Source organism: Pinus tabuliformis, chromosome X (genome assembly GCF_031772625.1).
Source record: "Pinus tabuliformis cultivar Carrire ecotype Pingquan chromosome X, CPIR1, whole genome shotgun sequence".
Lineage (NCBI taxonomy): Eukaryota > Viridiplantae > Streptophyta > Pinopsida > Pinales > Pinaceae > Pinus > Pinus tabuliformis.
This window is the reverse complement of record NC_142308.1, coordinates 1,349,126,656-1,349,144,994: the sequence shown is the minus strand read 5'-3', so window position 1 is coordinate 1,349,144,994 and position 18,339 is coordinate 1,349,126,656. Positions and strand designations below refer to the sequence as shown.

The 18,339-nt window shown below is 36.5% G+C and overlaps 1 protein-coding gene across 2 annotated transcripts in view; it reads left to right on the top strand.

Annotated features, from left to right (window-relative positions):
* The window catches only part of LOC149145070 (ENHANCED DISEASE RESISTANCE protein (DUF1336)), a 483,701-nt gene extending 467,877 nt beyond the window's left edge, over positions 1-15,824 (top strand). The window contains exons 22-23 of one of the 2 annotated variants that reach the window (XM_089453046.1): positions 14,913-15,028; positions 15,393-15,824. In XM_089453046.1, the coding sequence (XP_089309172.1) occupies positions 14,913-15,011 (99 nt within the window). In that variant the 3' untranslated portion in view covers positions 15,012-15,028; positions 15,393-15,824. The other variant, XM_089453045.1, reaches the window with a different exon arrangement.
* Positions 15,825-18,339: the final 2,515 nt, after the last annotated feature.

The window sequence follows — 18,339 nt, the reverse complement described above, 5'->3', positions numbered from 1 at the left end:
ATTGGAAAATAAGTAGGTAAAGTAAATCAGTTGTTGCAGTGATAGAATTTTCACATAGTTTAATTGGCTTGTGAAGAATTTCGGCAATGAAACACTGTGGCAAATGAACTTAGCAAAAAACCGTCATTAGTAAATCATAACAAAATCATCCCTAATCATTGAAAAGTCAAGAAAACTAATGATAAGCAACCACAAAGTGTAGGATATGAATTAACGACAAAGTGTGGAATTAGAGTGTGAAATGAGTTAAAAACATAGGAATTTAGGGTATGAATAATGGTATTTGTATGGTGAAAAAAATGGGCATAATCGAGGCGCGACAAAAAAGAGCGTACGCATGGGAAAAACCCTTCATCTTTGTTTCTGATTTTCCCAGATTGCACAGAGTCGCGGGGCAAAGAGCATACACAGAAATGAAAGGTATAGATTTGGTAATAAAAAACAGAGAGATAAATAAACCAAAATAAACAGAGAGATAAATAGCAAAAATTGCAAATAAAGACTATATACCTCCAGAGCTTAAAAATGATGTAGCTAGGGCTATCGAAACCTTTTCGCGTGAAATGAAAGGGGTTCCTTACTGGAACAAATGCTTTTAACCCAATAGAGCAGTCCTTTCGGCCCAAAAGCGATCAGAAACAGTAGATCTAGGAAATGACAGTCAAATGTAGTTGTACCGGCTTCCGATTTGGATCACCAATGGATACGGCCATCAAATAGCTCCGATATCATGTCAGAATTTACAAGGTAAGTTCCTCAAATAGAACACCAAAGGACACCGCTCACAAACAGATCACAGATCAATACACCAGTGTTCTTGACGTGGTTAAAACCATCAAAGAGGGAAACAATCTATAGCCTGAGCCAACACGGCCACTTCAGGTATTTTATTAATAAAGAAAAGAAAATTTACATAATCTTCTCTCATGAACGGTCACCCTACAAATGGCCCTCCATGCTTTTTAAATAGAGATCATGGACCAATCGAGTGTTAAGCCACGAATCAAGTGTCGGTAATACCGAGGAGAGAATGAATCGTCGTATCACTTCATGTCTAGAACATATTGTGACCGTCGGATTGTAAGTTACAAATGTACATAGTAAAGAAACACACTTTATCTAACTCTACACTCGACCAAGTTATACTTAACTATTTCCTATGTGTCAGAATATCTTAACACATGCTTGAGGGTTTGCATGTCCTCATGCAAACAAATCCCTTTCTTATTGAAAAATTCTTGACATTGTTTTGTAGATGTTGGTTCTTGTGGAGAATCACTGCTTGAACTGGTTCTTGTGGAGCAACGCTTCTCACATTTAATATATCACACTAATTTACAGAGCAATACAAATTGAGGAGAAGAAAGGGATGGATGAGGAAGAGATGATGGATGAAAATGAGATGATGACGGAGATGGAGAATGGGTGCTTACATACTCTGTCTCCATAAGGCCAATGTCTATAGGTGGTTTCCTTTATAATTTCATGGCAGTAATGACTTCATCCTCTGATTGTTTGTCATGGGAGGAGAAGACACTAATGACTTTTATACCACAAGGATTTTTCTTTTAACATGGTCTTGTAATAAGAGCATAAGCGTAATGAATGGAAGGAAATAAAAGGATAATGTTTTATGAAAGATGAAATGCGTGGAATGAGAAATGGTGAATCATTAAGTTTCTCTAACCTTTCTAATGAATTAGAGAATCATAAGCCAAATTTATCTCAAGTTTTACCTTGGTGTTGATGTGCTCGGTGCCACAAGATGAAGTGGAGGATGGAATGGCTGGAGCTAATGTGACTTCTGATTTGATCTGCTGAATAAGGTTGAAGGATGAAGGATGAAATGAAGGTCGCCTTATCCCCCATGCTTGAGGAGTTGTATGTCCCCAAACAACTTAGGAAAGGTGATTGCTGATGCAAATTACAATGGGAATGTTGATACAAAAATCCAAATTGTTGCAAACTTGTGTTGAGATCTCAAAACTATATAGTCTTCAACCGCTACACACCCGTGTGCAATATTGCATATGTGAATAAATGGTGTTGATGTCGAACATAAGCAAGAATCATTGGATTACCAACCATTGAGGATGTCGTTAACCAATGCGAGATATCCCACCTTTGATGTCAATGGGAATCAAGGCACTAGGTACATTCTACTAGCCATGAATATATTTGTCGAAGTCGAATGGATTGCAAAATTCATCCACTAAGAAACATTGATGTATTTCCTTAGTAGATGACAAGGATACCTGCCATTAAGGCATGCAGGCTCCTAGGTACCTTATCTAACCCTAACCTTGGTCCCAGATAATTTGCTGATGTCGATGGGACAAGGTTTGTTGGCAGGTGGGCCTTAAGGGATCCCACATCAACCAACATGAGTACAAGACATAATGACTTGAAAGATACATGATTTGAAGAACTCATACAAATTTACAAACTTTATTGGGAACTTTGCCTGCTAGTTACTTGATTTTCAAGCAAAGTCCCTATCCAGTTGTGCCAGACATGCTGGTTTTCACAAAACGACTTATTTTTCTCTTACTATTTTCATTTATTTATTTACAATACTGAATTTGCTACTACACTGAAGAAAATGTGTCCTCCTTCAATTGAAAGAGAACTTCTAGTGAAGCCATGTGTAGATCAGGTACAAAGATATATTCATGCTCAAATTTAACATATAAATTTAGAAGGTATATGAGCATGAAAAATCAACAACTTTGAAAGATATACAAAGAGTACTTGAAGATGAGAGTGGTACTTTGATTGGATTGTGATTTAGAACCAATGCTCGATGTAATCCTGGTGGTATTGCCCCATTTCTTCATTTGAACCACTTCAAATGCCCTCCTCGGTCATTCTATGCAAACTTGGATAATTGGTCTTCGAAATGCATATAAGGCTTGTTGCTGGGCATGGTGAGAGTTCCTCGATCTCAGGTTCAAAAGGATGCTCCTCATTGGATTTGGTACATGATTGCTCGATCTCCTTGGTAGATAGGCAAGAGGAATCAATGGAGACTTCCAAATCCTTTTCTGGCTGTGGAGAGATAGATAGTTTCCTGAATGCGATTAGGTTGAACTCTTCTTGAGAGGAAGATACCCCAGCTATTGCTAGGATTTGAGAAAGTGCTTCGAGGGACATTCTTCAAGCTCCTGATTGTTCTTGAATTTCTCTTGTTGGTTGATGATCCCTGTCTCGCAACATGGATTAGTACACATGGATTTTTATAACACCCCAAAGTTGTTTTATCTTGAAAGAGTTTGAAATTTTTAATCTAAATGAGTAAAAACTGCTAATTGTTATAAAACTCACCAAACTTGTTTAATTAGACAACCAAACTTTGGAGCAACCCCACAATAGTGGATGTGTGGCTCTTCACTTACGTCTCACCGTACATTCTCCACCCTTTGATTGTCATGAAAAATCCTCACCACACAGAAAAATTTGTGAAATATACTATGCTCTAATCCCTTTAGCACCTTCCCGGCAACGAAGCAAAAAATGTTGGGGAAATTATGTGTTATAATTCCAACATTAAATTATCAATCCGGGACTCGTAAGCGTCGAGGCACAAGCGCAGGTAACACAAGATCAATGTATCTAATCTGAGCTAACATCATGAAATTTGAAATATATTCCTAGATTAAGTATGGAATTTCTATTCCTAGTTTGAAACTAATCTATTGATAAGCAATGGAATAACTTCAATCAAATAATGAATTGATTAAAACTTACTGAGAAATTAGGAAACATAATGAATGATCTATTCAAATGAGTTCTACCTGATTCAAAACAACTCGACATGTAAAAGATAAAATTTATGCCTAAGGCTAATTGTTTACACAACACAATTTATTAACAAATGGTCTGTAATTCCATAAACTGAAAATAAACAAATGATTAACTATGATAATTACTCTATTGAAATCACAAAACTCACACTTCCAAACAAGATTTTTTCTAATTAGCTAAATTAGAGCAATTATGAGTACAGAATGCAGCTAAGTACATAACATGCCCTGAGTAGAGAACGCAACCTGTGTACAGAATACGGTTGAGTACAGAATGCGGTTGAGTACAGAATAGGGTTGAGTGCAGAATGCGGCCAAGTACAGAATGCAATCGAGTGCTTACTCCACAACCTACAAAGTGAAACCAATAGCAATGCATTCACTGCCCTCCACTCAAATTGTTGCCCTCTGCTCAAATCTACAAAACATAAATGAATCTAGAATACAAATTGAAGTGCTGGAATTATGAAAACTATTTAACAAACAACTTGGAAATGAAATATGAATCTATTGACTGAATCAAAACACACTTCCTAAAACTATTCTCGGGATCACATCATAAATTAGGAAGCAATTACATAATCTAAAATGCAGAAATAAATTGACAAAACAATTAAATCTAATTCAAACCACTTGCAAAAAATTAAATACAAAAAGGAAATAAACACACTTACATAATTTATGTTAACATTGCAAACATGATGGGTTCAGGTGGCCTTTCCTGTCCATGTGTTGCAGGTTTAAAATCAATTCATAAAATGGACACCAAAGCTACAACAACTTCATCATCCTTTATTCATCCAAAAACAAAGTTTAATATACAAAAACCAACAAATGTAATTGTGCTTCCTCTCCTATGTAACTCTCTGTAACTCCCTATCTCTGAATGACTGAAATATATACTATGCTTTTACAATTTGAGATCCCAAGCTCAAGGATCTTAGCTTAGCCAATTGCTAACACAATTACAAAATTACATTTCAAATGATGTTTTTGGAATTAGTTATGACAAATTTATCTTGGGAAATCTCATGATCCATGCATAACATGATTGAGATATAGAATATCTGGTTGTAGCTCCATATAGCTTGAAAAAAAAACAAAATAAATCTTCAACCCAAAATATATGGCACTGTGGCTAATCCAAAATCGTCAAACCCAACAAATCTGTACTTAACTCGGAATTTCAGCACCGATTTTGTACTTAACTTTCACTGGAATATTCCCCAGAGCATAACTTCTTCTAAATGACGAATTTTGCCAAACGGTTTATGGGTTACATGAATGAGGGTGCTCTAAACAAAACCCGTGTGTTGGAACTTCAAGACTCTTCACCATTTGATAACAAATCTGATATTTTCATATACAGAAATCTATTCCATACTTAACTTGTCATAACTAGTTTAATTGGCTTGTGAAGAATTTCGGAAATGAAACCCTGCGGCAAATGAACTTTGCAAAAAACCATCATTAGTAAATCATGACAAAATCATCTCTAATCACTGAAAAGTCAAGAAAACTAATGATAATCAACCACAAAGTGTAGGATATGAATTAACGACAAAGTGTGGAATTAGACTGTGAAATGAGTAAAAAACATAGGAATTTAGGGTATGAATAGTGGTATTTGTATGGTGAAAAAAATGGGCATATTCGAGGCCCAACAATAACCTTAGATCGAAGAAGTCTACAAAGAAGTTGGTGGAACCCTCAAGCCATATCAAGAGACCACAAAGACCCTACTTCTAATCAAGTTGAAGAGATCTATGAGTCAAGGTAGCTTGAAGTTTATTTATCCAAGAATAACACTTTAAGATCAAGATTACATCATCATCTTAAAGAAAGCAAAAGCCCTAGCTCAATCAAGGAAGCATTCCTGGGATCCAATCTCAATCAATTTGAAGTTGAAGTATCTTGAAGGTTGTTCATCCATAAAAGGCTAGATCGAAAGGCGTTTTCATAGAAAGGGAAATCTTCTCTTTATTGAAGCAAGGATTTCATTTGGAAGAATATCATCCAAAAGAAGGCAATCTCCCCCTTGTTGAAGCAAGGACGTCCTTATCCTTAAAAAGGATCATCCAAGAAGCATCAAGTCATCTTCATCGATCATCATCAACGAAGAAATCAAGTTGAAGATTTCATCTTCACTTTACAAGTATCTTTATTCTATAATCTAAATCTAGTAAAATGACTTCATTTTGCAAGGAGATCTATAAGTTGGTTGGGTCATTGAACTTCCTTGCATGGAAAAGGAGGATAAACATAGTCCTCGAAGAAAGTGAAGTCATTGATCATATCAATGGAAAATTCTCCTCTGAATACATGGAAAGGGATCAAAGGGCTCAAGGGATTCTTATGAAATCAGTCAAAGGTCCCCTCATTCCCCATATAGCAGTATTGGAGACATCAAAAGAGATATATGATAACGCTGGTAGAACTATTATCTGAAGATGCGATAAGAAAGGTCATATCACTTAGATATGATCTACACAAATTAAAGATATCAAAGGATGAAGGGATATCTTCATAAGATCACATCTGCAAGATCTGGGAGAGATGATTTCAAATAATGAAATGATCTCCTTTGTTCTAAATTCACTAACTGGTGAACAAGGTAACAAATGTCTGTGAGGATAAGAAAGTATCCCATTCAACAACTTGTGACTTCTATGCAAGATAGAAGAAGACAGGTTGAGGGAAAAAAGTATTCAGACATTTGTTGAAATGAAAGAAGAACATAGCTAAGATTCAATGCTATGAGCATTTCAGGAAAGATTTTCCTAAGCTAAAACAGGGCAATAACAAGGAAGGTAGACGACTTCCATTTCAATGAAGAAGTGGAGGAAGCTGAAAGAAGGAACTCCAAGGAAGAGGAAAAGCATTAGAAGTAAGAGCTCGTGACATCGTCGTAGGAAACATGAAGGACGTTTGGATCAAAATCTATGGCAATCAAGTATGAAAGATATAGCTCTTGAGAACCTCATTGGACACTTAGAAAAGGAAGAAGTCATCCAAGACAAGTCTCATCATACATTAGTCAAAAGGAAACATATGTTGGATAGGGATATGAAAGATCCTCAAGATTCTCTCATACAATCCTCATCAGAAGGATCACTAATCTAGAGAGGAAGCAATTGTTTCATTAGGAACTCCAACTTGTCGAATTCATGGGATGATGGTATGATGACATAAGAAAATGAAGCAGATCAAGGGGAAGAAGGTCTTTTCAGTCAAGGAAGCTGATGAAAGAAGCCTAGATGACCTAAAGGTAAACAAGGTATGTATGCTTCTATTCAATATCATAAAGTCATGTTGTATGGTTGTAGGTAACATGGATCGCTACTTTATCTTGAGAAGCATGATCAAAGGTAAGGAAACTCCACCTTTGAAAGGATGTAGGAAGGCATGGGTCACACTAGATGAAATCAACATAATATGTCTTCATATGAAATATGAAGTGGTTGACTACAATTGAGGAACTCTGATTGGAAGCTCCTGGGAATGAAATGTGTCAAGAAAGGAAGGAAGAGATCGTGAGATATGCAACCATGGTAAAGGAAATCAACATCTGGAAGACCAAGAAGATTTGACTAGGATATCTCCATGAAAGATATGAAGACTCTGATGGAGTATGAAAAAGGAAAAGACCCCTGACAATGGATCTTTGGCAGATATGTCAATATGTATTGAGGATGCTGATGCAAATTGGAAGATGTCATGATAAAAGACCATCACAAAGGTGATTTTGATTTAAGTGTTCATTTCTTATTTCTGAACAAATATTTGGATGGGCTTATGAAAGACTGCCAAGTGAAGACGTGTGAATGTCTTCCAAGAGGACCATATAGAAGGATGTAAGATCCTTCTGGAAAATATGGCATGAAGAAGGCAACATGACATGAAGCAAGGCTAGATGTAGACTGATGGATCGTTTTCTAGTGAAAGGAATGATGACATGACTGACTCATGGATGAAAGTGATGGATGGTCTGTGCCCTATGAAGAAGTCCCAAAGGATGAAGACTCCTTGACAAAGAAATTCATGACATCGAAGGAAAGAGCTCTTCAAGCAGCTGGTTGTCTTTTCATCTCCATCTGAGAAGCTATTGTAGGTCCCTAATTAAGAGGGAGCCCGGAAACAAATTTCTTACTTGGAAGAAACTTGGAAATTCCTAAGCCAAGAGGGAGCTTATGTACATTCCTTCTGTAGGAATGAGTACATTCCTTTATTGGAATAGATATGTCCTCCCTAATTGAGAGGGAGAGATAAACACCTCATTTTGGTCTTCACCTGGGAAGACATAATGGAGGATTGGGTAATCATTTGGCATCCAATAATCTTTGAGGATGAGACTGTAAAGCCTTAAATTTGAAATTTTTAACAGGATATAACCATTCAGAATATTAGAATTTATCAATTTGATGTTGAGTACCTACTTGGGGTTTTTGTGGTTGAAGATGCTTCTGATTTGCTCCAGTTCCCGCTCCCGTTACCAAAAGACCAAAAACCTCCCAGCCAAACTGGGTACAATCTCGGTACCCAACTCCAAAATACTTCAAATTCGAAGTAATTTGGCCCCCGTGCCCAAAAGCTTCAAGAACAACTGCTCAGTTCTTCTCTGTGTCTTTCTCTTGTAAGTTCCTCCTCTGCCTCTCTCTGTATAAAATTTTCTCCCTCCTTGTTTCTGCAGTCCTTTCCTCCTTTTATGCTCGAGAGATTACTCCTCTGCCTCCCCATTTGTCCATTGCTTTTAATCTCAAAAATTGCAGAGGCGGTCATTGCCTTCTCTCCTCCCGATTTGTTGACAATGCCCTTTTATTTATAGTGTATCTCCTTCATCATAGTATTATGTTTCTTTTTTTTTTTGTTTAAATCAAATAGTATTATGGTTTTATATGTACTTCCATATATATATATATATATATATATATACACACACACACTTACTTCTCTTTATTAGGGTACAATCTCGGTACCCAACTCCAAAATGCTTCAAATTCGAAGTAATTTGGCTCCCGTGCCCAAAAGCTTCAAGAACAACTGCTCAATTCTTCTCCGTGTCTTTCTCTTGTTCCTCCTCTGCCTCCCTTTGTATAAAATTTTCTCCCTCCCTGTTTCTGCAATCCTTTCCTCCTTTTATGCTCAAGAGATTTCTCCACCGCTTTTAATTTGATAAGCTCAAAAATTGCAAAGGCAGTCACCGCCTTCTCTCCTCCCGATTTGCTGACAATGCCCTTTTATTTATAATGTATCTCCTTCATCATAGTATTATGTTTCGTTTTTTTGTTTAAATCAAATTATTTTCATAGTATTATGGTTTTATATGTACTTCTTTTTATTTTATATATATATATATATATATATATATATATATATATACTTCTCTTTATTATATATACTACTTACTTTGATTTTATAGAATACGTAATTTCTTTTGTTAGAACAATATATATTTTATAATTCTTTTGTACATAATTCCTTTGTGGTTTTATATAGTAGAATTATATATATGTTATGGTGGTGGTACATATATCAAGTACCCTACTATATTCTTGTGAGTTAGGTATTCACTTCAATAGTTCATTTGTTACCTTAAATATGGACGTTTTTCAATATTAACTAATATATATACTAGTGCAGTGCAGGCGATGCATGCATATGTAGCTATCATATACATGTCTCGTGTGCATGCTCATCCACATGTTCCCTTTAATTCAAGATGGGTTATTGCAAAGATAGGGCATCCAAGATAAGAGTAGTCGTAGAGGACCAATATTCTTTGAAGACTAGAGAGTCCAAGATAAGAATAATCTTGATGGAACAAACCTTGAGAACCCAGGTGGGGTATGTTCCAAGAGAGACAATGATTAGGGTGTCTATAAATCATTGGTCTCACCAGCATTGAGCTCAAATCTTGTGGAGAGATAGAGTTGTTAGTCAAGGCCTTTTTATATAACAAATGGGTTACCAATTCGATTCTTCTTATGAGAAATTCTTTAGATTCAAAATGACCAAGTACCATTATGAATACCTCCCTAATTAAGAGGGAGTGTTGAAAAAGTGTAACTAGGTTCGGTCTTCATAATGACATGTAACTGTGACTTTTGTAAATGATGTAAAGAAGGAAAATAAAATTATTATTGTAAGACTTGCTTCATGGGTTTCATGAGCAAGGGATTTTATTTTTAGATGGCTCCCATTGTGAGCATTTAGGAATTGTCAAAAGAGTTAATGTCATGTATGAAATGTATATGAGTCAATAGAATAGTCTAGTAGCCCTCCAAAGACAAGCACAAATTCTCTTATTCATGTCGGCTTCAAAATGAAATAAAAGAACTCATGTTGGCTCACCTTATGGAGACACACCTATTCGTATTTATAGGTCGTCTTATTTATATGAGACAAACCACTATATATACGTGGGCAGGGTCTTCACATTTCCCAAGTCAGAAGTTCGGATGTCTCTCTGTAGCGGTGAAGAAAAGTTCGGATCTCTCTGAATTCGTGCGACAAAAGAGCAAAGACAAAAAAAGGTAGATTTGCTGTAGGAGCTCGGATAAGGAGACAAGATTGCAGAGATAATGTTAGTGCTATCTCTTAGTCAAAGAGTTCGTGTTTACCTCTGAGATTCGGATAATAATTACAGCGACAAATTCGGTGTCACCACAGTTTGGAGCTGCCACAGCGAAGAAGAGTTTGAAGGGCTCACAATTCAGTATCATTATTGTTTGATGCTACCACAATGAGAAGGGTTTGTTGCCTCTTCGCTTCAGTGCCATTATAGTTCAGTGTTACACAGTGAGAAGGTCTCTATACTACCACGAAGAAAGATGCACATCTAGTATGAGTTCTCGGTGCTTCTACTATGATAAGATCAAGGTAGAATTATAGTTATAAAGATCTCAGTGCAATGATGAGGCTTTTGATGATATTACAGAGAACTAGTCTCAGTGCTACGAAGGTCGAAAGTGGAAGAGGAGTCATAAAGAAGAAAGGAGTGGAAGATAGTCAAGAGAACTAGTGTCTTGGTCTTCGTCAATTGCAATCTCTATAAGAAGAACTTGTGCAGGTTTTCCTCCCAAAGAGTGAGAGGATTTGGCCCTGGATCATAGCATATATTTTGTGTCTCTTGTCTATATATGTTCATGCATTGGTAGTTGTTTGATGAAGAAGAACATTAATAAATTAGGTAAAGAAGTTCTTAATCTAAAGTTGTAAAAAGCAGTCACTGATCGAGAGAAATCACCTAATTCATGATGCCCTAGATTTCTCAACGCAAAGAACATGCGTTGGTAGCCAAATCTGCATCAGATATCAGTACATTATGGCATTTGAGGTATGGTCATCTCAATATGAATTCTCTCTCTTTGTTGGGTCGAGAGAAATTGGGTGATGGACTTCTAGACATACCACTAAAGAGCGAGGGAGTTTGTGAAGCTTGCCAACTTGGGAAGCAACATCGATCACCCTTTGATGAAGGACAAGCTTCAAGAGCACAAAGAGTCCTTCAACTGGTTCATGTGGACATTTGTGGACCAATGAACATGGCATCAATCACCAATTCCATGTATTTTCTTTTGTTTGTTGATGATTTCAATAGGAAGATGTGGGTGTATTTTCTGAAATTGAAATTAGAAGTGTTTAATGAATTTCAAAAATTCAAAGCATTAGTAGAAAAAGAGTCAAGTTGTCACATAACTACTCTTAGGTCTGATAATGGCGGTGAATTTTGTTCCAAAGAATTCAATAACTTTTGTTCTAAACATGGCATCAAGAGACAATACACCATGCCCTACAATCCACAACAAAATGTAGTGGTTGAAAGAAGAAACCGCACCATTACAGAGATGGTCAAATGTATGATGCAGAATAGGTGTCTTCCACACAGGTTTTGGGTTGAAGCAGTGTTCACAGCAGCTTATGCGTTGAACAGACCTCCAACGATGGCAATAAAGCAAAAGACACCAGAGGAAGCATGGTCTAGTAGGAAGCCCAAATTAAGTCACCTTAAAGTCTTTGGATCTACTGCTTACACTTGGGTTCCAGCTCAGAAAGAACCAAGTTAGATCCAAAGAGTAAGAAAATGATGCTTACAGGGTACAGTGACACTCATAAGGCTTATAGGTTAGTTGATATTGCGACTAATCAAGTGACCTTTAGCAGAGATGTTGTTGTTGATGAGGGTGTTGGACCCTTCCAACCTTCTTCTAAGTCCAGAATTATCGAACACCCAGAGGTACCACCGGATTCAAGTATCAAGATTCAGGAAACTCCACCTGAAGGGGGGGGGGGAAGCTGAGCATGAGACTCTTAGTTGTTTGGTAATTTCTTCTTCTGATAATCCGATTCGACAGTCAGATGCCATTCTATGAGCCACAACACTTTGAGGAGGAAAAAGGAAGACCTAAATGGGAGAAAGCCATGGCATCCGAACATGAAAGTTTGATGAAAAAATCAGACTTGGGATCTCACATCTCTTCCACCAGGGAAGAAACCCATTGGCTGCAAATGGGTCTACAAGGTCAAGTATAAAGCAGATGGTACACTTGACAAACATAAAGCACAATTAGTTGTAAAAGGATTCTCTTAGCGAGAAGGCCTAGATTATGAAGAGACCTTTGCTCCTACAGCAAAGATGAGCACCGTTCGTCTTGTTCTATCCATGGAAGGACAGTTTCGCTGGAAGGTCCATCAAATGGACGTAAAGAGTGCCTTCCTCAATGGAGATTTGCAGGAAGAAGTTTACATGCAGCAAGCACAGGGGTTCCAGGTTTCAAGAAAAGAGCATTTGGTCTGCCAACTGAAGAAGGCTCTATATGGCTTGAAGTAGGCACCTTGAGTGTGGTACATAAAGATTGATAAATATTTGGATGAACAGGGGTTCCAGCGGAGTCCTTCAGATTCCAATATGTATGTCAAAAGAGTTGGTAATGATATCATCCTTCTGGTTATATATGTAGATGATATCATTGTCACGGGTAGTGAGGAAAAGACTATAGAACAAGTAAAAAACAACATAAGCAAATCTTTTGACATGACTGATCTAGGCCTCCTACACTACCGTCTGGGTGTAGAAGTCTGGCAAACAGGTAGCAGTATTTTTATCTCACAATCCAAATATGGCAGGAGTTTGCTGGATAAATTCAGAATGACAGATTTCAAGATCCTGTCTACACCTATGGAGAAAGGACTGAAAGTTTCAGCCCAAACGGACTTTATGGCAGTTAATGAGTCCCTATACAGGCAACTAGTGGGGAGCTTGATATATCTTACAGCCACTAGACCTGACTTATGTTTCACTGTGAGCTTCAATTCCAGATTCATGACAGCACCAAAAGTAGAGCACTGGACTGCAGCAAAGCAGGTACTGAGATATGTGAAAGGGACACTTGACTTTGGCATTCTATATTACAGAAGCAAAGAATCTAGGTTGTGTGGGTATACAGATTCAGATTGGGCAAGTTTTGTTGATGACAGAAAATCCACTTCTGGATATGTCTTCAGCCTTGGCACAGGTGGAGTCACATGGACCAGCAAGAAGTAGCATGTAGTAGCCCTTTCCTCAACAGAAGCAGAATATCGAGCAGTGAAAGGAGCGTGCGAGGCAGTTTGGCTCAGGAGGATGCTTTCAGATATGCATATGCAGCAAACAGAGCTTACATCAAGGGGTGATGAAACTTGCCAAAAATCCAGTCTTCCATGAGCGTACCAAACATATTGATATACACTACCATTTCATGAGACAACTTGTTGAAGATGGATCTATTAAACTGCAGTACTGTCCCACAGAAGATCAAACTGCAGATATTCTTACCAAGTCTTTGGGTCCTGAAAAATATGTAAAATTCCGGGATAAGCTTGGTGTAGTTAGAAAATTGACCATTAAGGGAGGGTATTAAATTATATATTAAGTTAATAATGGTCAATTAGAAAGTAGACTTACGTATTAATAAATTCATGTTGATTTAAGTTAGATTTATGCTTTTATTGTCTTATTTCGCCTTTTTGATCTATCCCACATTAATAAAGTGGATTGATTCAAGGCTATTGTAACCTATATAAGAAAGCTTTCACTTCTTATTAATTGGACCAAATACAAATAACTCTTTCATTCTGAGTTATTTCTGGGTACGCTTACTGTCTGTCTTGTACACCTGAGCACATTAGGCTCAGGAGTATAGGGGCAGTCTCTCTGACTCGACCCTGTGCCTTTCATTGATAGTTGGCGGGCCTACCAATTCTCTTGATACCAAAGAAAAAAAAACCGTGCATAAATGTTGAAAGGATTACTTGTTTCTCATTTTTCCTATGGGTCGTCTTAATAATAAGATTTTACATATGCAGATATAGACATTCACATCATTAGAAAAACAAAGACATTGGATATAATTGTCACTAATTGCATGTGCTATACTTATCACGAAGTGCTTTCACTCCTCTATTCAGGAGTATAGGGGCAGTCTCTTTGACTCGACCCTGTGCCTTTCATTGATAGTTGGCGGGCCTACCAATTCTCTTGATACCATAGAAAAAAAAAACCGTGCATAAATGTTGAAAGGATTACTTGTTTCTCATTTTTCCTATGGGTTGTCTTAATAATAAGATTTTACATATGCAGATATAGACATTCACATCATTAGAAAAACAAAGACATTGGATATAATTGTCACTAATTGCATGTGCTATACTTATCACGAAGTGCTTTCACTCCTCTATTTGTTAAGGAAAAACGCATGGGATTTGAAAGGTGGTCCCAGTGGTTTTTTTCAGTGAATGATTAGCAGAAAGAAAGTTAATCTGAACAGTCAAACTAAATTACGAACGAAATTAGAAATATCCTGTCCGTTCATATCATAGGTTATGATTTGTGCTAAAACTTTTATCCATCTATTTCTCTGATTTAGACCTTCAAGCTTACAAAATCCAAACACTTGATATCGGTACCTACCTCGGTCAGCATTCCATACTTGTTTATTAAATGTTCTTTAATGTGTAATATCTTGTCGTAACTGTCAAGTGAAGATATTTGCTGATGTTGTGCTCTTCCTTATACGTCTATACAAATTGCCTATCTATTTATATGTGATATCGACATTTTGATGCTGTCAGGCCAAGGGGGAGGATGAATTGCCTGAATATCTGCTGGGAACAGTTAGAGTAAATCATGTCAAACTTGAATCTGCTGTACCATTCTGGGGAGATGTATGAAAGGATCCTAAAATCCGGTACCAAAGTTGTTCTTGGATGTAAAGTCCATTGTTAATGCTTATCCTGCAGTAGTGTATGGATGGGATATTCATGTCATGTATAGTTGTTAAAGTCTTGCTCCATTTGAGAGGCAACAAGTTTTGAAAAAAAGGTTGATTCTTGTTTCAGATAAAAGAATGTTTTTTTACCAATATATAGAAATAATGGTGTTTTCGGAGAGATTTAACATAGCAAAGTCAGTTTGTTTCTGATCTATATAGGAAGGCTTCTTTTCCATTCTCTGGGGTTTTAGATGCCCACAGTAAACGTTGTCCTGTTGTACTTGTATCTATGATTTTGGCTAATTAATGTATCCTGAAAATTATTTTTTCAAAATTGCAGATAGAAGTTGTAGATAACTGTGATATGGTTGCCAACAAGAAGCAGCACAGACCATATTTGGGACTATATTTGTTAAATGTGTATTCTATGTCGCTTACCTACTGACATCAGCTTTCGCTTCACAATATTTTTCGCCTAGTTATTCATTTATATAGTGGACTAGCTTGTAGTGGGAAATTAAATTGTTAACATATGAATGTATTCATATTGTTTACTGCTATAATACAAATTGAAAGCCCAAGAAGACTATCCAATAGAAAAAAAACCCGAAAACATGTTATAATCGCCCAAATATAGCTTTCACGTTATAATATAACTCTCACTACCCAATAAGTTGCATCATTTGCCTCATGGTCTTCATCATTTGGCTTATGTTTACCTGTAAAAATAAACAGCGGTCCATTTGGAAATATTTGCGTACACTCTAGATATTGGTCCAAATCAGGCATTGGCTGATAGGTATAAGTAGGCAGTGAGAAACAATAACATGAAATAATATATTAAGAGTCCCTAGCTAACTCAAATTATTGTTAATATAGTGTGTTGTCAGTTCAGAAAAAATAATTATGACTTTAAGGTTGGTAGTGGGGTTGTGCGATTGTAATATTTGGTAGTTCAATTACTCAAATATATAAATAAAAAATGAACTCTCATTATGAAATATCTTATTATTACGATGAAGCTTTATTTTACATTCAAAAGGATGAATAAAATATGAAATTTTATAATATATTATCTTCATAATATTTCCTATGCATATATTTCTCAAACTTATGATGCAAAGATAATTTTTCATAATGTTTGAAATGACACTAACTATGATAAAGATTTTTTCTTGATCTTTCATGTTCTCAGTTTCCAACTAACAATGATATTAGGATGTTTGGATGTGGAGTATTTCCTATTTGTTATTTGTTTATACTAGGCATATTGTGTTCGTCATTTTCAGGGTTGCCACACTAAATTTCATGTCAGAAAGTTAATAGGTGGAATGTGTGATGACTTCAATCTGAGTTTACATATAAGTGAGCTAGTTAATGTAATTGAGGTGTTATTAGGATGGATGAGGTCAAGGTGGTTGACATGTTTTAGATATTGTTGAGATATTTAATCAATCATGTCTATGTTAGTTGTGGATATTATCATTGCTTGTTGGTTGGCATTTAGTTGGATATGGGTGGAGAAAGTTCTCCTTAATATCTATATATGAAATTTATTTGTTATTAGTCAATTTTTAATGTATGAATCCTTGTTAAAGAAACTCACTCTTTCTTGTTTTTCTAACATGGTTATAAGGAGGGAACAAATTAACTCCCTCATGAAAAAGATTCATGATCATAGGGTTTATGTGGACATAATTCTTTGTAAGATTAAAAGATCAGTGTTGTAGTGCATAGATTTTGCACTTAGTCCATCCATACATTCATTGTTTGAAATGATCATGAGGCCTCTCATCTTCTTAAGATGGATTACTTGTATTGGTAGTCTTCTTGGTTAATCCCATGCTTAGGTTTAGGGGTGTGATGGGGTTTTCACCATTTGTTATCTAGTGCCTAAACAAAGTATCTTTGATTTATTTTCCTAGGCCACTACTTGGCCTTGCTTATCCATTTTTCAACTTCTTCAAAGCGACCCACTCCATCTTTTCATTTCTCAAGTTCTTCAAACAGACACACTCCATCTTGCTTAGATCAACCTTGGTATGCGTGCTTGATTTTAAGGTTCCAAATATCCTCATATTGTTAGGATATTCCGACACGTAGGAAATAGTTAAGTATAACTTGGTCTAGTGTAGAGTTAGGTAAAGTGTGTTTTTTTACTATGTACTTTTGTAACTTACAATCCGACGGTCACGATATGTAATGATCTGATGGTTCATTCTCTCCTCAGTATTACCAACACTTTATCCATGGCTTAACACCCGATTGATCCATGATCTCTATTTAAAGAGCATGGAGAGTCATTTGTAGGGTAATTGTTCATGAGAGAAGCTTATGTAAATTTTCATTCTTTTATTAATAAATTGCCTGAAGTGGCCACGTTGGCTCAGGTCGTGGATTGTTTCCTTCTTTGAGGGTTTTAACCACTCAAGAATATTGGTGTATTGATCTGTTATCTATTTGTGAGTGGTGTCCTTTGGTGTTCTGTTTGAGGAACCTACCCTGTAAATTCCTACATGGTATCATAGCTATTTGAGCGCCGCATCCATTGGTGATCCAAATCTGAAGTCGGTAGAACTGCATCTTACTATTGTTTCTTAGATCTATTGTTTCTGACTGCTTTTGGGCCGAGAGGACTGCTCTATTGTGTTAGGAGCATTTGTTCTAGTGAGGAACCCCTTTCGTTTCACACGAAAAGGTTTCCGGTAGCCCTAACTACATCATTTTTAAGATCTGGAGGTATACAGTGTTTATATGCAGTTTTTAGTTATTTTCTCTCTACTTATTTCGGTTTATTTATCTCTTGGTTTTTTATTACCGGATCTATACCTTTTATTTCTGTGTATGCTCCTTGCCCCGCGACTTTGTGCGATCTGGGCAAATCAGAAACAGGAAGGTAGGATTTTTCTAATGCGTATGCTCTTTTCCACCGCGCATTAGTGTGATTTCAGAAAATCAGAAGCTTTGAGTAAAATTTATAGTTTCCAGGTAAAGCTAACTTCAAACCATAAGGTTTGTTTGTTTTTTTTTTTGGTATGTCCGTATTGGATTTTGTGGTTTTTGTTTTGTAGGCAAAAAAAGAGTTTTCTTAAGTAAGCACTCACCCCAAAGCTCCAATGACTTAAAAAAAAAAAACCTTTTTTCTTTTCCAAAAATTGCTAACTTTTTAAACTAGCTCACTTGGTCCAAAGTTACTTTATGAGAATAGAGGTCTTGGGTTCAATTCTTTTTTTTTTGTTGAGTTACTTTTTCAAAAAGTGCATGTAACTTATGTTTTAAATTTACTT